We start from the raw sequence: 24170 nt of genomic DNA on the forward strand, positions 1-24170 counted from the left end.
TGCTGTAGTAGATACCATCAATGGAGAATTAGAGCCCATATGTGTCGTAAAAGCTGAAAAATAGAGATAATCATATTGATTCTAGTCTTACTGATGGACCAGGCTAGGATATTGGGTTGTCTCCTCTATCTTATGGTCAGCATATCGGTGTAACAACACTAAAGTATCAGATGCTGGTACATTTAAAGTACACATGGAGATGTAGTTTTTTCTTTCCTTTAAAATTGAAATGTTGACATTACCTAACAATTAGATGTATGTAGTCTTTATAAGTGTTTTATGCCATGAATTTAGTTCAATGTTCTCATACAAGGAGGGACTATTTGTTTCAGACATAAGGGAGCAAACCAAGAACAACACCTGAGGTACTATAGTCAAACACATAGGCCGTAGATGTGCAGTGTTCTGATTGGTTCAAATACCTATGGTTCTGAGGGTGTTTCAGCTTATTGGTCAATATTGTTGATAGTAATACTAACTTCTTCATTATAATACAGATTGGGGTTTTTATTACCTTTTTATATCCAGTGTTTCATACTAAAGACTTGCATGTTTTTATTCATGTAACTATCTATATGCTAAAATATTTATATATGCTTTATATGTAGTTAAGTAGATATTGAAGTATTTGCTATACTTATAATTTGTAAAAGATCATTCTTTTTCTACTCTGTAAAATTGAAAATAACCGACATGTGCTTTAAATGTGCTTACTATATTTGCTACATGAAGTGTCCAGAGCACAAAAGATAAATTCAAATGGGATGTTTAGTAGTATTTAGATATTAAAACAGTGGTTTTGGATAGAAATAATGATTGTCAATATGTAATCTAAGTATGGTGACAATTTCTACTGATCTCTATATAGAAGGGAAAGATGAGAGATGGTATCTTGAGATTCCTGGATATTGTAATGATAGATAATGGTATATATACCATCTATACCCCCAGGAGAAGGAAAGATGAAGTTGTTTGACAAGGGGAGATAAAAATGAAGAAGAAAAGAAAAATTACATAAAAAGATCGAGGATTTTAAAGAAACTCATAATTCAAGGATAATTTTATAAACAGTTTTAATTTACAGGAATGTGTATTTAAAGTTCAGATCTATAAAAGTTTATAATGCAATTTTAGAAGATATGAAATACAGTTTTGAACGTTACTTGTTGTAACATATTTTCCTGAATGCTACTTTACAGATTTGATTTAATGACATGCTTTATAAAAAATCATCAGCATATTTTAGTATTTAAAACAGTATGCATCTAGCAGCTATTCAAGTTGTATTATTTATATATATTCTGTGTTTTTCTTTTGCATGAATGTTTCTGGTTTTATAAACAATTTTTGTTGAATTAACTTTTATGATATTGATATTTGAACTGCATGTTGTCATAACTATTGTTATTTTTATGAATGCTATAAAATAAGATAGAGGTTTAGTTGTATCCATACTTTAAAGGTACATTGGGTAGAGATATAGGAGATATAGATAGGGTGGGTCAATATTTTATGGGTAGAGATATAGGAGATATAGATAGGGTGGGTCAATATTTTATGGTTAGAGATATAGGAGATATAGATAGGGTGGGTCAATATTTTATGGGTAGAGATATAGGAGATATAGATAGGGTGGGTCAATATTTTATGGGTAGAGATATAGGAGATATAGATAGGGTGGGTCAATATTTTATGGATAGAGATATAGGAGATATAGATAGGGTGGGTCAATATTTTATGGGTAGAGATATTGGAGAAATAGATAGGGTGGGTCAATATTTTATGGGTAGAGATATAGGAGAAATAGATAGGGTGGGTCAATATTTTATGGGTAGAGATATAGGAGATATAGATAGGGTGGGTCAATATTTTATGGGTAGAGATATAGGAGATATAGATAGGGTGGGTCAATATTTTATGGGTAGAGATATAGGAGATATAGATAGGGTGGGTCAATATTTTATGGGTAGAGATATAGGAGATATAGATAGGGTGGGTCAATATTTTATGGGTAGAGATATTGGAGATATAGATAGGGTGGGTCAATATTTTATGGGTAGAGATATTGGAGATATAGATAGGGTGGGTCAATATTTTATGGGTAGAGATATAGGAGATATAGATAGGGTGGGTCAATATTTTATGGATAGAGATATAGGAGATATAGATAGGGTGGGTCAATATTTTATGGGTAGAGATATAGAAGATATAGATAGGGTGGGTCAATATTTTATGGGTAGAGATATAGGAGATATAGATAGGGTGGGTCAATATTTTATGGGTAGAGATATAGGAGATATAGATAGGGTGGGTCAATATTTTATGGGTAGAGATATATTAGGAGATATAGATAGGGTGGGTCAATATTTTATGGGTAGAGATATAGGAGATATAGATAGGGTGGGTCAATATTTTATGGGTAGAGATATAGGAGATATAGATAGGGTGGGTCAATATTTTATGGGTATAGATATAGGAGATATAGATAGAGTGGGTCAATATTTTATGATATAGATATCAATATAGATAGGGTGGGTCAATATTTTATGATACAAGATATAGGATATATAGATAGGGTGGTCAATATTTTACATGGATATAATATAGATAGGGTGGGTCAATATTTTATGGGTAGGAGATATAGGAGTATATAGATAGGGTGGTGGATATATGATACAATATAGTCATTTATATAGATAGGGTGGGTCAATATAGATATGGGTGGAGATATAGTATAGGGGGTAGGTCAATATTTATGGGTAGAGATATTTAGGAGATATAGATAGGGTGGGTCAATATTTTATGGGTAGTAGATATATAGATATAGATAGGTGGGTCAATATTTTATGGGTAGAGATATATATATAGATAGGGTGGGTCAATATTTTATGGGTAGAGATATAGGTAGAGATATAGATAGGGTGGGTCAATATATTATGATTGGTAGAGATATAGGAGATATAGATAGGGGGGTCAATATTTTATGGTAGGTGATATAAGTATATAGATAGGGTGGGTCAATATTTTATATAGGAGGTATATATAGAGATATATATTTATAGACAGGTGGGTAATATTTTATAGGGTGAGATATAGGACTATAGGGTGAGTTCATATATTTTATGGGTAGTATATATAGGAGATATAGATAGACAGGTGGGTCCAATATATTAATAGATATAGGAGATATATAGACAGGTGTTTTCAATATATTAGAGACATAATAGTTATATAGACAGTGGTATATATAGGAGGTAGGAGATATTATAGGTGGGTAATATTATATGACAGTATAGGAGTTATATATAGGGGGTAGTTATATATGGGTAAGATATAGGTTATATAGTAGGGTGGTAATATTTTATAGACAGGTGGTAGTTATAGATAGATAGGTAGTGGTAGTTATATAGGACAGGTGGGGTCAATATAGACAGGTGGTAGTATAGGAATATATAGATATTGGTGGGTAATATTTAGACTGGGTGTATAGAGTATAGGAGATATAGATAGAAGGGTGTCAATATATTTTATGACAGGTAGAGATATAGAGTAGGTAGGTGGTATATAGATAGGGTGGGTATAATATAGACAGGTTAATGGTAGTTATATAGGAGATATAGATAGGTGGGTCAATATTTTATGGGTGGAGATATAGAGAACATATAGATAGGGTGGGTAATATTTTATGGGTGTGAGATATAGAATATATAGATAGGGTGGGTCAATATTTTATGTGGTAAAGATATAGGAGATACCTATAGATAGGGTGGGTCAATATTTTATGAGATTAGGAGATATAGATAGGGTGGTCAATATTTTATAAGATATAGGATATATTAGATACCCCTAGGTTAATATTTTAGGGTAAATATATATTGTGTGGGTCAATATTTTATGGGTCTAGAGATATTGGAGGAGATATAGATAGTCTGGGGTCAATATTTTATGGGGGGAGATATAGGAGATATAGATAGGGTGGGTCATATATTACAGTAGAGATATAGGAGTATATAGATAGGGTGGGTTCAATATTTATGGGTAGGTGGATATAGGAGATATATATACTATGGTCAATATTTTATGGGTACACAGATATAGGAGATATAGATAGATAGGGTGGGTCAATATTTTATAGACATGGTAGGTTATTAGGGGGATGTATAGATATGGGTGGGTAATTTTAATTAGTGTGGGGTACAATATATTAGGGGTTTAATAGATATAGGAGATATAGTATAGGGTGGGTCAATATTTTATGGTAGAGATATAGGAGATATAGATAGGGTGGGTCAATATTTTATGGGTTAACCATATGTATATATAATAGGGTGGGTCAATATATTTAGACAGGACATATAGGAGTAGATAGGGTGGGTCAATATTTACAGTATTACTGTCGACATGGGTATAGACAGGGTGGGTCAATATATTATGAGTAGGTAGTAATATATAGACAGGGTGGGTCAATATTTTATGGGTATATAGCCTGAAAGATATAGATAGGGTGGGTCAATATTATAACATGGTTATATAGGAGATAAGATAGATGGTCAATATATTGATAAAACTATGGTGTATACATATAGGTGGGTCTGAATATTTACAGAGTAGAGTAGTTATATAGATAGGTGGGTAGTTAATATTCATGGGTATAGATATAGGAGGATATATTTTTAGGGTACATTGTCAATATTTTATGGTAGAGATATTTCTATATATAGATAGGTAGGGTCATATTTTACACTCTAGATATAGATAGTACTGTCAATATAATATGGATATAGATATAGGAGGGATTAGATAGGGTGGGTCATATTTATGGGTACACCATTTGTAGATATATAGGGCAGGGTACATATTTTTATGGGTAGTAGGAGATATACCATAGGGTGGGTCAATATTTTATTACCAGAGGTATGTCTATAATAGAGGTGGGTCAATATATTTATGGGTAGTTATATATTGGAGATATAGATAGGGTATATATTACAGGTCTATATATGTAACTACATTATACATAGATAGGTGGTCAATATATAATTATCTATAAATATTTCTATATAGAATACAGGTAGATATAGATATTCATATACCCAGTATATATTATATAGACATAAATATATGTAGTATATATAGACAGGTGTCATATTTTATTATGGGTAGATATATATAGACCATAGTCAGGGTGGGTCAATATTTCTACAGGATATAGATATATATATAGTCTATGTGATACTACAATATTTTTCTATCATATTAAGATAATATATATAGACATCAATATTTTATCTATATATATACCTATAAAGTGGGTACATATTGTATAGATATGTCTATATAGTTAATATTCAATGTGGCACTATATATATATACAATATTTATTTGATATAAACTATATTATGACCTGTCAATATTATAAACTACCATAGTGTCTATATACTGATCATATTGTCTAATTATAACTACACCTGTATATCTTATCTACCACCATATATATATAAGTACCAGTACCTATATATGGCTACCTGTAATATATAGACTACCATAATGTATATTTAACTAATATTTTCACCTTCTATATATAACTACATGTATATATTTTTACCATCTAGTTTTCTCATATACACCTATTGTCTGTCATAATACCAGACAGTTGTCTAAAATTATATTGTATGTATCTAACTATACTAGGATTATTTATTATATAGATATATATGATATATCAATCTAATGTGGTAGAGATATACCTGGTAGTCTATATAGACTACCACCAATAGTTTATAACTAGATCCCTTAGTTATATATATCCACCACCTCCTATTCTATGGGTGTCTAGATACCTAACAATATAACTAGTTGTTTTATCTATATACACATAAAAGTAGTATGTATATAATTAGTGTCCTATATAACTGATATTGATAACTACCATCAGTATATATACATATGTCCCATTGTGCGATCTATCTATATAGACTACCACCTGTCTATATAACTATGAAAACTGTAGTATAGAATTAGTTTTACCCACAGACATATATTACATATGTCTATCTATATACAGACCATCTTATATATAAATAAATCTAGAAAATATATAAATATATATCTATATTATTAACACATGTTGGTATATATACTCTAACAGGTGGTATCTATATAGACAGTACATGTACTATATTGACTATCACATTCTATATACTACATAAAGTATATAACATTCCCATATATATGATACTATACCTACTAGACTATAGACAGGTGTAGTTATATAACATGTACTGTATATATAATTCATTTATATATATATTCCTATGTTTCCTATACATGTCATAAAATATTAACCCACCTATATATACTACAGGTGTCCTATATCATTATTTTAAAGGGTACATTTGATAACTATAAATTGACCTATCATATGGTACCTATATACCTGATATGTAATATATTTATATAGACATCTTTACTCTATAAAATAGACCACAGGAGTTAATACTATATCTCTACCCAACCTATTATATATAGACAGGTGATAACTATCTATATATCATAGACTATAACTATATCTGTTCTATATAACTACATGGTAGTTATAAGGACCCATGTCTAGTTATATAGACACCTACTATATCTCCTATATATCTCAGTTGTCTTATATAACATTCTCCTATATTATACCCATTTACTAGAAGGTCTATATACCCACTGTGTATATATATATATCTACAGCATTATATATATTGACAGTGGTATCTATATCTACTACATCAGGTATCTATATAGGACACTTGGAGTATATCTATATAGACAGGGTGTCGTTCTATATAAATACTTGATACCTCATGGTAGTTATATAGACCAGCTACAAATATAATATATACCCTATTGTCTATATAAATATACCACATCTGTAATATATCTATACACCATATATCTTATATAGACATACCACATAGTTATATAACTTTATATTAATATGGGAAATGTCTATATATAGACTATATCTCCTATATTAATATCATAAAAATATATAGACTATAGTTATAATAAATATAGGGTGGTACCCACCTATCTATAGGGTATATATTAATCCAAAAATATCTATTATATAGACTAACATCTCTATCCCATAAAATATTGAACTAGACCCTAGGTCTATATTATATGTCTCATATACCACATAAAATATTGACCTACCCTATCTATATATATTAACCATCTATATACCTAAAATATAACTACACCTGTCTATATAATAACTCATTATCTTGTACTATAAAAATTACCCACCCTATCTAATATAACTACATCTATATAACTACCTCCTGTCTATATAACTACCATCTGTCTATATACTACATCTGTCTATATAACTATCACATGTCTATATATCTATCACCATGTCTATATATCTACCTCCTGTCTATATAACTACCTCCTGTCTATATAACTACCAACTGTCTATATAACTACCTACATCTATATAAACTACCTCCTGTCTATATAACTACCACCTGTCTATATAACTACCTCCTGTCTATATAACTACCATCTGTCTATATAACTACCAACTGTCTATATAACTACCTACATCTATATAACTACCACTTGTCTATATAACTACCATCTGTCTATATAACTACCATCTGTCTATATAACTACCATCTGTCTATATAACTACCTCCTGTCTAAATAACTACCTTCTATCTATATAACTACCACCTGTCTATATAACTACCTACTGTCTATATAACTACCAACTGTCTATATAACTACCACCTGTCTATATAACTACCTCATGTCTATATAAGTACCACCTGTCTATATAACATAAAATAATGACCTACCCTATCTATATATCTACCTATAAAATATTGACCCACTCTCTATATCTCCAATATCTCTATCCATAAAATATTGACCCAACCCTATATATATCTCTACCCATGAAATACTGACCCACCCTATCTATATCTCCACCCATAAAATATTGACCCACCCTATCTATTTCTCCAATATCTCTACCCATCAAATATTGACCCACCCTATCTATATCTCTACCCATAAAATATTGACCCACCCTATCTATTTCTCCAATATCTCTACCCATAAAATATTGACCCACCCTATCTTTATCTCCAATATTTCTACCCATAAAATATTGACCCACCCTATCTATTTCTCCAATATCTCTACCCATAAAATATTGACCCACCCTATCTATATTTCCTATATCTCTACCATAAAATAATGACTTACCTTACCTATATTTCCTATATCGATATCACTACCCATAAAATATTGACCCACCCTATCTATTTCTCCAATATCTTTACCCATGAAATATTGACCCATCCTATCTATATATCCAATATCTTTACCCATGAAATATTGACCCATCCTATCTATATCTCCAATATCTCTACCCATAAAATATTGACCTACCCTATCTATTTCTCCAATATGTCTATCCATAAAATATTGACCCACTCTATCTATATCTCCTATATCTCTACCCATTAAATATTGACCCACCCTATCTATATCTCCAATATCTCTACCCATAAAATATTGACCCACCCTATCTATTTCTCCAATATCTCTATCCATAAAATATTGACCCACCCTATCTATATCTCCAATATCTTTACCCATAAAATATTGACCTACCCTACATTGTATCTATATCTCTACCCATTAGATATTGACCTACCCTATGTATATCTCTACCCATAAAATACTTATAAATCTAACATGTTTATATCTCCTAAACATTATGTATCTCGATCGACTTATAAAATACTCATCTAGCTACTTATCATGTTCTATTTGCTGTTTTTGTGTATTGTTTTCATGTTTAATGTCATTCTTTATGTATAATCTTCAATTTTGGAAGAAATAAAGATAATATTACATATATGTACTTATCTACCCCCTATAAATACATGTATAGTAGTATGAATTAACATTTATTTTTGTCTGTTTTCATTTAACAAATTAACACCTTTATTTAATCTTTGTTTTTTCCTTTACAATTTCTTAATATGACAGTGTACATGTACGTCCCAGTTATACAGAAAATGTATATTGTATACTTTGTATATTATATCTACTGTATATATATAAATAACTCTATTTTAAAAACAACATAATAATTCAACAAAAAATGTATTAATAGTCCCATGATTACACTTATAATCAATCCATACATTTAACTTGTCACCTTTAATGATACATGGGGTAGGCCTATATATAGGTATACACTTGTAGCCCCAGGGGGTCATCCCCACACTTACAGGTAAGTTTGACACCTTGTGTATTACCTGAGCAAACCCATAGGTACTGATGATATTACTTCTCAGGACTACAATGTATATAATTAGGGTGCAGTATATCAATAATTATACTGCATAAAGGGGGGATCAATATTTTATAGGGGGGGTCAATATTTTATGCATAAAATATTGACCCGGGTCAATATTTAATGGGGGGTCAAAATTTTATATGTTGCCGGTATGAAAATTTTTATTTTCTTTTGTTTTCTACTTCAAAATGTTTTAATTCTGCTGTAAACATTTTTTTCTTTGTATCTTTTACTCCTTTAAATCTCATTGGCATTGTTTATCATTTTATCTAATCCATTACTTCCTAATTTTTTCCTTTTCACAAAAAGTTGGATGGTGTAAATTATCTCCCTTGAGTAATATTTGTGTCCTTTGAAAACCGCTTATCTCCCCTGTCAGTGAATTATCTCCCTTTTTCTGTCTATTGCAGTGCCTCCATCAGGAGAAGTAGTATGCGTGGGGAGAAGAATCCACTTTTTATGAAGGAAGCCAAGGAGGAGGCGTTACACTTCGGATGGAGAAAGGATAACGATGAGGATATTGTGGTAAAGTTCTAAAACAATATAACTTTAATAAATGGAAGGAGACATGAAGCCTTGAGATCTGTTTTTCCCAATTGAAAGATTCCAAATTAATAATAATAATAATTGATAAAATAGGATTGAAATATATCTCATTGAAATAGGATTGAAATGTATCTCATTGATGCATATTGCCATTTCTAGTGAAAACCTATTAATTTGTTGGTGTAATTAACATTTCTTTTCCTAAACCTCTTAACACCGGGCTTCATACTCGGGTTAAGGTAGTCCAAATATCATGTACCAAAAGTAGTCTCCCACCTACAGTTTGACTTCTGACCAAATCAAAGTAAATGGTGCTGTCTCACACATGGTGATGGGCTGTGATGAAAAGTTGTCCATCCTCCATATCTTTACTGTGCCAATTTGTAATTGCAGGAAGATGAAAAGGAAAACCTTCCATCCACAAACATAGACGACGTACAACTGATTATAGATGATGCAGATGATAATAAGAGGAAGCCTCAATCTCTGATCGAAACCTCACTCAACGGTAACACAACTGACACCGTCCAGTATTCTCGCATGATTTCAGATACAATAGACATTCGCAAGCAACAGCACAGAAATAGTAAATCGAAATTGCCTAATGAAACAAAAAATGTAAATAGAACTTCTTCTGCAGACAGACCTTCTGCCCCAGATCAAACAGCCAATCAGCAGACAGGTCAAGGGTCGGGGCACCAAGGAGCTCCTGGTGTAACTAAGAAACCCAGCTTTACAAGGAAATCAGACCACAGTCCACCACAAAGGCAGAAGGATGTCGAACCATTGGATGAAGAACAACCTAATGAAGATGACGAGGAGTCTGGGTCAAAGGTCAGATATCCCTCAGGAACACCCTCAATTACGTTGTCTGACCTGAAAAAACACAGGTCAGAGTCGCGTAGTCGTGAAAACAGTGTAATTGACACCCAGGTACAGAATCTATTCCTTAGTAGCCTCAACAGTAACAACAAGAAATATAGCAGCTCATCACTGCCAAGGGGGGACAACCCTGATCACCACACAGATAGCAACGGCCACAATAACAATATGAAATCTTATCCTAACCATTCGGAAGGAATCCGACGGTTCACCGCTCCTGGTCATGCACCAGCTGTTGGAGGAGAGGAAAAACAGGGATGCTGTGTCATTTTGTGATGCATGCTGGGATGTGTTAGATTTTCTCTTTTCTAATTATGCAACAAATAATATAACTGCAGGAATGATAAAAAGGTTACCATGTCAATTGTTACCGTGGAAATCATCACCTCTACTGTGTTAAACATGGGAATGATTGGGACAGGAATAATTCCCAATGATATTGTTACCATTGGGATTTTTAACACTGGACTTTGTAGGTTGGGGATGGATAGATAGGAATTTGTACCATGTGGACTTCCTACCATATAAGAGATTTTAGAGGAAACGTTACTATGGCATTCATCTGTGCAGTTGTGATACTGTTGTGTTGCACATTTAAGCAAGATACATTTTTTGTATTTCTGAATTTAAGATATTTGTTCCATACATGTGTGTTATTGTCCGACTTGTTTAAGTGGAGTTAAGCAAACGAGATCAAATTAGCCCATGACATTGACTTCTATACGGATTGACATAAGTCAGTCACACAAGAAATTGTTTATGCAATGAGCTTTTCACTAACTGGGCCATTGGATTATTTAAGTTCCTTATAAATGGATGTACTTCTTAACTATAGGTAATGTCATATACAATGTATAGGTAAAGGTAATATAATTATGATACAGTATAGATATGTAATACTGGGATTGTAGATTGTATCAAAGGAGAAGGATATCTTAGTACTGGACCAGGGTTTAAACTCAGATCCCCTAATTTCCTGTCACTATCCAGGGTTGTTAATCCTTAATTCACTTCACTAATTACAACACTGTAAATGGCTTGCAGAATCTCAAGATTCTTTAATAAAAAAAACTCATGGCAAATAATGACTTCAAAGTATGAAGGATTTTCAGTTATAACGATAAATGATTAGAAATATACAATTTACAGAAGCTCAGTGATAAGTTTAAGATTGCGGTTCAGATAATAAAACAGTTGTTTCATGCCTTTTCAGTCAACAGTCAAAACTCTTATCCTCAGCGTTGGGTTGGGACCAACTCTATTTACTGGGTTGATCCCAACACCTCGGAAAAGAGTTTTGACTGTTGACTGAAAAGGCATGAAACAACTGTATACTACTAGTGGTTGTCAGTGGTTACAGCCAGGGGTTAGGGGCCAAACTCTATACAGATACCCTAACAACACCACAGTAGACTATGGGTTACAGCCAGGGGTTAAGGGCCAAACTCTATACAGATACCCAAACAACACCACAGTAGACTATGGGTTACAGCCAGGGGTTAGGGGCCAAACTCTATACAGATACCCTAACAACACCACAGTAGACTATGGGTTACAGCCAGGGGTTAAGGGCCAAACTCTATACAGATACCCTAACAACACCACAGTAGACTATGGGTTACAGCCAGGGGTTAAGGGCCAAACTCTATACAGATACCCTAACAACACCACAGTAGACTATGGGTTACAGCCAGGGGTTAGGGGCCAAACTCTATACAGATACCCTAACAACACCACAGTAGACTATGGGTTACAGCCAGGGGTTAGGGGCCAAACTCTATACAGATACCCTAACAACACCACAGTAGACTATGGGTTACAGCCAGGGGTTAGGGGCCAAACTCTATACAGATACCCTAACAACACCACAGTAGACTATGGGTTACAGCCAGGGGTTAGGGGCCAAACTCTATACAGATACCCTAACAACACCACAGTAGACTATGGGTTACAGCCAGGGTTAAGGGCCAAACTCTATACAGATACCCTAACAACACCACAGTAGACTATGGGTTACAGCCAGGGTTAAGGGCCAAACTCTATACAGATACCCTAACAACACCACAGTAGACTATGGGTTACAGCCAGGGGTTAAGGGCCAAACTCTATACAGATACCCTAACAACACCACAGTAGACTATGGGTTACAGCCAGGGGTTAGGGGCCAAACTCTATACAGATACCCTAACAACACCACAGTAGACTATGGGTTACAGCCAGGGGTTAAGGGCCAAACTCTATACAGATACCCTAACAACACCACAGTAGACTATGGGTTACAGCCAGGGGATAAGGGCCAAACTCTATACAGATACCCTAACAATTACTCCACAGTAGACTGTGTTATCTGATATTGGGCTTTTACTTTATACTTGTATCAGTTTAGCAAATATCTATAGTTATTATTTAATGCAGCAAAGCTTTACAGAATAAGCTTTAATATTTATTATTTTAATTTTTGATAACCACAGGATTAAAATAAGGGCATAATCCTAAAGCAGATTTAGTCCTCAGAATGAATGTAAAAAGTGTTGTTTTTTTGTCCTGTAGTGGCTGAGTCTGTTTCACTGAGTAGATTTGCCGAATAATACAGTTACATGAGCTACATACAGATTCTGCCAACAGTTTCCTACATAGTATTAAACAACAGGTTTTTAACCAAATGCTCAATGAATGATGAAGATTTTCTATGTAGTGTAGAAATGTGATACTGCTATTTAACAATGATTAGTTATGTTTGAAAACTTGAAGAGCATGCCTATAAGGTTATACTGGTAACACTAACGGACTTTGTAGTACCTGTTAATGTCAGACAGAGATGCTTATAGCTTCAGCTCTTTGTATATTGTTCTTCCTGTTTTGTACCAAGATAGATATTATAAGTAAAATGAGTGCTAGGCCATTAACAACTGACTTATTGAACAATAAGGTTGTGAATTTCACTGATTTGTATGTAGTGTATATGAATATGAATTTTGTCTTAGTTTTTTTCCTTGTATAAAGTTAATATTAATTGGTTAGATTAGTATGTATCAGTTATCACACTTTGTGAAGATGCATTCCGGATGTTATATATATCTTTTTATACAAGTATTATTGCTAGCCTATAGAAATCTCATTAAAATCCCTAAAATCTTTTTGTTAAGTCTGAGCCCATTGGATTTATTTGAAATAATGCCTTTATTTTAAGTCTGAGCCCATTGGATTTATTTGAATTAATGCCTTTAGTTTCCAGTCATATATCAGAAATTTTAGGTGCCTTACAAAAGGCACCTTTCAGTTTGTATATTGCAAGGCTACTAGAGTTATCTCCCATTATTTATTAATCGAGGCATAATTCTGGAATAAAAACTCTTTTTGTCCTACTGAGAAAGAATAGCCAATGGCTGATGATTTTTTCTTCCGATTAACACCATATGATCATGATTAGTGCAGATTAATTGACTTGTAAGGGAATTGTATTCATTGTTTGATAAAATGCATAATGAGTTAATAATATGAGAGCAAAAGTGCAATATAAAGTGTTAGGCTGTTGTCTCTAGATTGGGTATCTATTTATACATACAGCTGATGTCTCTGCGAGATATCTGGGTCCTACATTCCCCGTGCTACTGGTGATGCAATACAAAACGGTGATAAAATATTAATCCTTACGTTTATATAATACTGTATACTTAAGATAATCTGCACACGGTACAATATTTTATTCAATGGTGTGTAGAGTTCATTTTGTAAAATATGATCCTGATTTTCTTCCCCTGACTTCTTTTCTTGTTTGTTCAGGTGGTATTTTGTACAGGTAGATTTGTTAATGAATGGGTAGGCTCACATTCCAGTTTATAAATCAATGAAAATTGAGTTAAAATGTTTTATGCACAGAGGTAGGCTAATTACAATTTATATTGTACCTGTATATAGTTGAAGGTGTAACAACATCACAGGTGTAATACCACAGGCGTAACACTTCAGGTGTAATATCACAGGTGTAACAACATCACAGGTGTAATACCACAGGTGTAGAAACAGGTGTAATACCACAGGTTAATATCACAGGTGTAGAAACAGGTGTTATAACATCACAGGTGTAACACTACAGGTGTAACACTTCAGGCGTAATATCACAGGTGTAAATACATCACAGGTGTAATATCACAGGTGTAGAAACAGGTGTAACAACATCACAGGTGTAACAGTACAGGTGTAACATAAAAAGTTTAAAACACAGGTGTAACATTACAGATGTAATATCACAGGTGTAATATCACAGTTGTAGAAACAGGTGTAACAACATCACAGGTGTAACAGTACAGGTGTAACATTACAGGTTTAAAATACAGGTGTAACATTACAGGTGTAATATCACAGGTGTAGAAACAGGTGTAACACTACAGGTGTAATATCACAGGTGTAACGTCACAGGTGTAATATCACAGGTGTAATAGCACAGATTAAAACACAGGTGTAATACTACAAGTGTAATAACTATCACAGGTGTAATATCACAGGTGTAGAAACAGGTGTAATAACATCACAGGTGTAACATTACAGGTGTAACAACATCACAGGTGTGAAAACACTGGTGTAACATCAAAGGTGTAAATACATCACAGGTGTAACAACATTACAGGTGTAAATACATCACAGGTGTAACATAACAGGTGTGACAACATCACAGGTGTAACACAGGTGTAATATCACAGGTTTAAAACAGGTGTAATATTACAGGTGTAACAACATTACAGGTGTAACAATATTATAGGTGTAAATACATAACAGGTGTAAATACATCACAGGTGTAACACAGGTGTAATATCACGGGTTTAAAACACAGGTGTAATATTACAGGTGTAACAACATAACAGGTGTAACAACATTACAGGTGTAACAATATTACAGGTGTAAATACATCACAGGTGTAAATACATCACAGGTGTAACATAACAGGTGTAACAACATCACAGGTGTAACACAGGTGTAATATCACAGGTTTAAAACACAGGTTTAAAACACAGGTGTAATATTACAGGTGTAACAACATTACAGGTGTAACAATATTACAGGTGCTGTAACAGCTAAGTTCAGCCTGGTTCAGAAATCAGACATTTTCATAATCATTACATCCATGATTGTTATTTTATAGCCATATTATTTTGGAATATGTTTGATATATCTATATATATTTAGTTTTTATTCACTGAGCTCACCACCCGTCTGTATATTTGTTTTGTTGTTCTTACTTTGGTTCCACTAAACATTAGCGTAGAAGGTTCTGTATTGTAAGGTGTAACCATTTGGCCTCAATCATCAGTAGTATCATGGATAGACATGTCTGATTGTATGTGATTGAATGAATATTTCTTATGTCTTTATTTTCAATGGTGTCACTTCAAAAGCTTTGCAAAATATCAAAATTTAGATGTCTGTATTATAACTTTTATAGAAATTTTATAGTTTTGCTTCCTAATATCTTAACATTTATTTTTAGCTGACTTTATTACTGAGCATCTATTGACAAATACAAATGAAGAGTTGTGTAAAACACCAAGTTTTGTCACATTTTATTTAAGTCTGCCTACCATATATAGATTTCACCTAATAAAACAATGCACATTACAGCTGTGGAATATTTCAGAAAATATCTTAATTCTACTGGAGATAGGTTTTCAATCCTTCAATATTCCAGTGGTTACAAACAATAACACTCCCTTTTAATTTGTGCTTGCAGTTCTTTGAATACTGAAAGATGAAACTTCATATAGAATAGATGAATATAGAAATGTCTAGAAAGAATTAAGAGTTCTAAGATAAAGGATGCGAAAGAATCTCTCAGAACAGTTGTTTATTGTGTATTGGGTTGGATCCCATAGGTCAGTAAAATTATGTCAGTTGATGAGGTCAGTCTAGCAATATATAGAATGTCTGGCCTATCCAAGGTCATGTGGAACTAAATGAAGCTTACGTGTGATTGATGTCTTAATATTAAATTACCACAAACAATTTAGCCTCAACATATTATCATGGTTTTCAATGGGAATAACGTTTTTCTCATTTTAATAAGACTATTGAACATATTTGAAAATTTAAACCCATTATTCAACATTTTTTAACTTCATAACGTAGAAAACATAAACTAAAAAAAACATCTGATTCTATATCATTGCTGTTGAAAAGTTATAATACTACTGATAAAATAAGCCCTGAAATATAGTTTACAAAGTGCTGTTGTGCAATATAGGTTTAAATGAAACACATAATGATGAACTATCATTAGGGATGTTGTATGGAGTTTGGTGAGATTGAAAAGACTGGAGGACCACTTTATGGTTTTGATAAGTAATGGTATGTGTGTTTTTCTAAAGTTTGCATTCCTTTTGTCTCATTGACTTATAATATGTCTATATTCATACACATTCATAAAACAAGAATCATGTTATCACTTGTCAGAGGATAAAAGAGTGAAGTGAGCTTTGAATTTGAATCCCAATCAACTAAATGTTTTACATGACATCATCAGAGGTAAAAGAAAAACTAACATAATTCTTAAGGTTTCATAACATTAAGTGAAATACGTGTAGTTCAAATTTATTTAGGTTATATTTATGTTACAATACGTATATGATGAATTGTCCTTTGGGTAACTGTTTGGATTAAAATTGCTTTTTGAAGCATGTTTAATACACTTTACTTTCTGGTAAGTCTTAAATCATATGGAATTATTTTGGGCATTTTGTTGATAAAGAAAAAGAGTCAACGGTAACCAATTATATTCTGTAAGACAGATACTAAGTTTGATCTGTTAGATGGTACAGTAAAAAAGAGTCGAGCAACCAATTATATTCTGTAAGACAGATACTTGATCTGTTAGATAGTACAGTAAAAAAGAGACTCAGGATAAACAGTATGGAAAACAATTAACAGGAATTAGAATTTCTAATTGGAACAGTCTGTAAAATCAGCCTAATTTCGGTATAGATGATGTATCATTAGATAAGGAATTTCTATTTGTTACTTCCAGTAAGATGTCACTCAATATATAATTATGTAGTACAACAGAAAGTACCAGTAAATATATTTATTACAGTAAGATGATACTTAATATGTACTTTATAGGAGACAGTAATATAGAGGACACTTTTAACTTTAGATGTTACTACTGTAATCTGAAGAATAAGAGACAGTGCAGTAATATAGAGGACACTTTTAATGTTAGATGTTACTGTAATCTAAAGAATAAGAGACAGTGCAGTAATATAGAGGACACTTTTAATTTTAGATGTTACTGTAATCTGAAGAATAAGAGACAGTGCAGTAATATAGAGGACACTTTTAACTTTAGATGTTACTGTAATCTGAAGAATAAGAGACAGTGCAGTAATATAGAGGACACTTTTAACTTTAGATGTTACTGTAATCTGAAGAATAAGAGACAAAGCTGTAGGGTAGTAAGTTACATTGTTATTTATCTATCCCTCGTGTTCAGATGTGTGTGGTTTTTGAGTGTGTATTTCTCTGTATAAGATATTAACATCTAACTCGATCTTTGAGTGCACATTCTATTGTATCATCCTGATTGTTTTGCTATTATGGTACATTTTATATTGATTCCATATATATAACTTTATACAGTATTGTACATATCATTAAACAGCTTGTAAATAGACAGAGTATCATTTAATTTGTGTATCGGCTAAAATTCATACAGGAAATGTATTCTTCAAGGGAGCTCACTCTTGTTGTAATAGCAAAACTTGTTAAATGTTGGACTAATTGGGAATACAATGCACTACATAAACATTTTTATAAGATCCTAAATTTGTTTTTGTTTTTCTTTTTGATAAGAATATAAATCTTGTTCTTTTTGATAAGAATATTAACCTTGCCTTTTTATATCCCCACCTAAAAGTGAGGAGTGAGACATAGCAAACCATGTCCAACCAGTCAAGTTCCGGTCATGTTCTCAAACATGTAGGAGAAGGATGCATTTCTGGCTGATGTCTAGTTTATGGGCCGAATACCAGTAGCATGCAGCTTCTTGAGCTTCTTAGTGTATGAGATTGCAGTACATAGAAAGAATTTGGTATATCTGACTTCTATTTCATTTAAATAAAACAGTTAGTGTTGCAAGCATTTAAATAAAACAGTTAGTGTTGCAAGCAACACACGTCCCCTGCAATTAATTACATTTTCTAATATAAGTTATTGATACTTGGTTACGTATGCTATCATTATATGAAGTTTGAAAAAATTCTGTTTATCTGCTCTCAAGTTATCGTCCCAGAAACGAAAATTTGTGAAACAAACCATTTTTAGCTCACCTGGTCCGAAGGACCGAGGTGAGCTTATGGGATACCGCAGCGTCCGGCGTCCGGCGTCCGTCGTCCGTCAACAATCGACTTCTTCTCCATAACCGCTGGTCGGATTTCAACAAAATTTGACTGGTAGTATCCTTATGGGCTACTAACTGAAAATTGTACAAATGATGGGGCTGATCCCCCGGGGGCCTGAGGGGCGGGGCCAAAAGGGGTCAATTTGGCTATTTCCATATAAACGACTTCTTCTCTGAAACCAAGCATGGGATAGCACCCATAATGCAATGGTAGCATCCTTATAGGGTGGGGATTCAAAAATTGTACAAATGGTGGGGCTGACCCCCCCCCCCCCCCCCCCCCCCCCCCGGGGGCGGGGTCAAATGGGGTCAATTTGGCTATTTCCATATAAACGACTTCTTCTCTGAAACCAAGCATGGGATAGCACCCATAATGCAATGGTAGCATCCTTATAGGGTGGGGATTCAAAATTGTACAAATGATGGGGCTGACCTCCCGGGGGCCTGAGGGGCGGGGTCAAAAGGGGCCAATTTGGCTATTTCCATATAAATGACTTCTTCTCTGCAACTAAGCATGGTATAGCACCCATAATGCAATGGTAGCATCCTTATAGGGTGGGGATTCAAAATTGTGCAAATGATAGGGCTGACCCCCCGGGGGCCTGAGGGGCGGGGTCAAAAGTGGTCAATTTCCATATAAATGACTTTTTCTCTGCAACTTAACATGGGATTACGCTCATAATGCAATGGTCACATCCTTATAGGGTTTGGATTCAAAATTTTGCAAATGATGGGGCTGATCCCCCGGGGGCCTGAAGGGTGGGGTCAAAAGGGGTTAATTTAGCTATTTCCATATAAACGACTTCTTCTCTGCAACTAAGAATGGAAGAGCACTTATAATGCAATGGTAGCATCTTTATAGGGTTGGGATTTGAAATTGTACAAATGATAGGGCTGACCCCCGGGGCCTTAGACGGCAATAGATGCGAGGTCAAAAAGGTCAATTAGGCTACTACTTTCATATAAATTACTTTGTCTCTGAACCTATGTATTGGATAGCATATTTGTATGGTATCAATAGCATCATTGTATGGTTGTGATTCAAAATTAAACTTTGGGAGTCAAGTTTGCTTATTTTTCTAATTGTCAGAGTCTTGTGATAATTACTAACAAAAAACCAGGTGAGCGATACAGGCCCTCTGGGCCTCTTGTTATTATAATAAGTAATCCTGTGTAGTTGACGTTTTCACCCCAAATTCTATCCCAAGCTATGTTATCTCCTATGTTACCATTGTATAAAGTTTGAACAAATTCCGTTGTGTTCTTAAGTTATCATTCGGAAACTAAAATTTGTGAAACAATCTACTTTTAGTAACTGACCTTTGTAGTTGACCTTTTGACCCTAAATTTAATGCCAAGCTGTATTTTCTTATATGCTACGATTGTGTGAAATTTAATCAAAATCTGTTCATATTTTCTCAAGTTATCGTCTGGAAATGAAAATTTTTTAAACAATCTATTTTTAGTAACAATAACCTTTGTAGTTGACCTTTTGACCCAAGATTCAGTCCAAAGCTATATTTTCCCATATACTACCATTGTATGGAGTTTGATAACAAGAGGCCCATGGGCCTTAACGGTCACCTGAGTTAGAATATAATAATGAAACAAATAATAAAACAAATGAAAGACATAAAAACACTATATGCTCTATTGCTGGGCCTTGAAGTTGGTCAGTGATTTATAAATTTGACCTTTTTTAGACTATGAAGAGTATTTGCTTCCATCAAACCTGTGAACTTAGAGGTATTTTTTGAAATTTTAATCAATTTGACCCTGTTTGGTCCTGCCCCTCTGGTCCCCCAGGGGGTCATCGAGGACGGATATGGATGTTAAAATGCTATATCTTAGGCTAATAATTCTAATCAAGTTTGACTAATTTCCTACGAAAATTGGGCAAATAATGTTCACAAATATGTTTTTCCTATATAAATTAAAGTAAACTTGACCCCTCCCCAGGGGGTAACGTAAGACCCCAAGGTCATATAATTCACAGTTTTTATAAAACACCTGAAGACCTTTCCATCTATAATTATTTGATTCCACTATATCCAGAATTTTAGAAGATTTTTGAAGTTTTAGCCTATTTGACCCTTTTTTTAGCCCCGCCCCTCTACCCCCAGGGGGTCGGCCAGGACCAATGTGGATATGATATCAAAATGCTATCTCAGGCTAATAATTCTAACCAAGTTTGACTCATTTCCTATGAAAATTCTGCAAAAAATGCTCATTAATGTGTTTTTCCTATATAAACTATATAGTAAACTTGACCCCTCCCCAAGGGGAAACAGGAGATCCCAGGGTCATATAATTTACAATTTTTATAAACAAACTTTAAGACCTTTTTATCTATAAAGTGTATTTGATTATACCATTTCCATAATTTTAAAAGAATATTTTTGAAGTTTTAGCCTATTTGACCTTTTTTGGCCCCGCCCCTCTGCCCCCAGGGAGTCGGCCTGGACCAATATGGATATGATATTAAAATGCTATCTCAGGCTAATAATTCTAACCAAGTTTGACTCGTTTCAAATGAAAATTGAGTAAAAAATGCTCATAAAATGTGTTTTCCCTATATAAACTATAGTAAACTTGATCCCCTCCCCAGGGGGAAATGTGAGACCCCAGGGTCATATAATTCACAATTTTTGTAAAGGACCTTATGACCTTTCTATTTATGAAAAGTATTTGATTCTACCATTTCCAGAATTTCAGAAGAAGATTTTTGAAGTTTTAGCCTATTTGACCCTTTTTTAGCCCCTCTCCTCTGCCCCCATGGGGTTGGCCAGAACCAATGTGGATATGATATATTAAAATGCTATCTCAGGCTAATAATTTTAACCAAGTTTGACTCGTTTCCAATGAAAATTGAGCAAAAAATGCTCATAGATGTGTTTCCCTATATAAACTATAGTAAACTTGACCCCCTCCCCAGGGGGAAACGTGAGACCCCAGGGTCATATAATTCACAATTTTTGTAAAGGACCTTAAGACCTTTCTATTTATGAAAAGTATTTGATTCTACCATTTCCAGAATTTCAGAAGAAGATTTTTGAAGTTTTAGCCTATTTGACCCCTTTTGACCCCGCCCCTAAGGCCCCTGGGGGTCAGTCATAGAAAATTTGTTAATAGGATTAAATGACCATCTCATACTGATAATTCTGACAACATTTGACTCATTTCCTATTACAAATGACCAAATAATGTGCAAAAAAGTGTTTTCTCAATATAAAGTATAGTAAACTTAACCCCCTCCCCAGGGGGAAACTAGAGACCCCAGGGTCATATAATTCACAATTTTTGTAAAGGACCTTAAGACCTTTCTATCTATGAAGAGTATTTGATTCTACCACATCTGTGAGTAGAGAAGAAGATTTTTGAAATTTTACTCAATTTTACCCCTTTTGGCCCCTCCCACAGCCCCCTGGGGGGGTGAGGACCATATAATTCACAATTTTGATTGGCCTTATGCCTTAGAAGGTTTGTGCAAAATTTCATTGAAATTGCTTCAGCAGTTTTGGAGAAGAAGTCGAAAATGTAAATTGTTTACGGACATACGACGGACGACGACGCACGACGACGGACAAAAGGCGATTAGAATAGGTCACTTGAGACTTCGTCTCAGGTGACCTAAAAATGCAGTAATTTTTATCAAGTTATTGTGTGGAAACAAATTTTTTTAAACAATCAATTTTTACTAACAGTGACTTTGTAGTTGATCTTTTGACCCCAAATTCAATCCCAAGTTGTATTTTTAGGTCATCCTGACAGTCAGGATGACGTTTTGTCATCGTGTTTTGTCCGTCGTCGTCCGCAGTGCGTCGTGCGTAAGACAATTTATACAAAAGCCTACTCCTCCTTCATCCTTTGATGGATTTCATCCATATTTGGTTTGAAACATTATTGGGGAAGGACAATCATATTTTATATAAATGAGCCTGGTCCGACCCCTAGGGGCTGAGGGGTGGGGCCCCAAAAGGGCAAATTTTCTTATTTTACGCTTTAAAATCCTACTCCTCCTTCATCCTTGGGATGATTTCATCCATATTTGTCGTGAAACATCATTGAAGAAGGTCAAATATATTTTAAATAAATGAGCATGGTCTGACCCCTAGGGGCTGAGGATGGGGCCCCAAATGGGGAAATTTTCTTAAATTTACCTTTAAAATCCTACTCCTCCTTCATCCTTGGATGAATTCAACCATATTTGGTGTGAAACATCATCATTGGGGAAGGGACAATCATATTTTATATAAATGAGCCTGGTCTGACCCCTAGGAGCTGAGGGTGGGGCCCCAAATGGGGAAATTTTCTTAAATTTAGTTTTAAAATCCTACTCCTCCTTCATCCTCAGATGAATTTCATCCATATTTGATGTGAAACATCATTGGGGAAGAACAATCATATTTTATATAAATGAGTCTGGTCCGACCCCTAGGGGCTGAGGGGTGGGCCCCAAAAGGGCAAATTTTCTTAATTTTAGCTGGCCCACTTCCTGTTTTCAGGTTTCGGTCTCCGATCTCAATGAAAATTGGTCTATAGGGGTTTTAATTGATGCCGAACAACATGCAAACATTTTCGTAAATATTTTGGTATTCCAAGATGGCCGCTGGCCCACTTCCTGTGTTCGGGTTCAGTCTCCGATATCTCAATGAAAATTGGTCTATATGGGTTTTAATTGATTCAGAAGGGGGAACTTTAGGTGAGGACAATCATATTTTATAAAGGACCGAGCTAAGACCCATGGGGATAGTACGGCGGAGGTCCAAAATGGGAGCTTTGCTGAAATTTGGCTTTAAAATCTGACTCCTCCTTATATTAATCCTTGAATGGGTTAAAACCATATATGGATGAAGGGCTACCAAGTTTGTTCAACAAATGACATTTACCTATTTCAGAAACTTGCACATTTAACTAAGGAGTTCCTTGTATTGTTTATATTAATCGTTAACCAATACTTTATACTGTGACTTTGTTGTTTTATGCCAT

The 24170-nt window shown here is 34.1% G+C and overlaps 1 protein-coding gene across 10 annotated transcripts in view; it reads left to right on the forward strand.

The window, feature by feature from the left end:
- LOC138316266 (protein phosphatase 1 regulatory subunit 16A-like) overlaps nucleotides 1–18607 on the forward strand; it is a 129200-nt gene extending 110593 nt beyond the window's left edge. For 4 of the 10 annotated variants that reach the window (XM_069257883.1, XM_069257891.1, XM_069257885.1 and 1 more), the window contains 4 exons: nucleotides 333–365; nucleotides 9778–9892; nucleotides 10307–12754; nucleotides 12819–18607. In XM_069257883.1, the coding sequence (XP_069113984.1) occupies nucleotides 333–365; nucleotides 9778–9892; nucleotides 10307–11071 (913 nt within the window). In that variant the 3' untranslated portion in view covers nucleotides 11072–12754; nucleotides 12819–18607. The remainder of the gene's footprint in view (nucleotides 1–332; nucleotides 366–9777; nucleotides 9893–10306; nucleotides 12755–12818) is intronic. The other 6 variants (XM_069257892.1, XM_069257893.1, XM_069257887.1 and 3 more) reach the window with 5 other exon arrangements.
- Nucleotides 18608–24170: the final 5563 nt, after the last annotated feature.

This window comes from Argopecten irradians, chromosome 2, assembly GCF_041381155.1.
Source record: "Argopecten irradians isolate NY chromosome 2, Ai_NY, whole genome shotgun sequence".
NCBI lineage: Eukaryota > Metazoa > Mollusca > Bivalvia > Pectinida > Pectinidae > Argopecten > Argopecten irradians.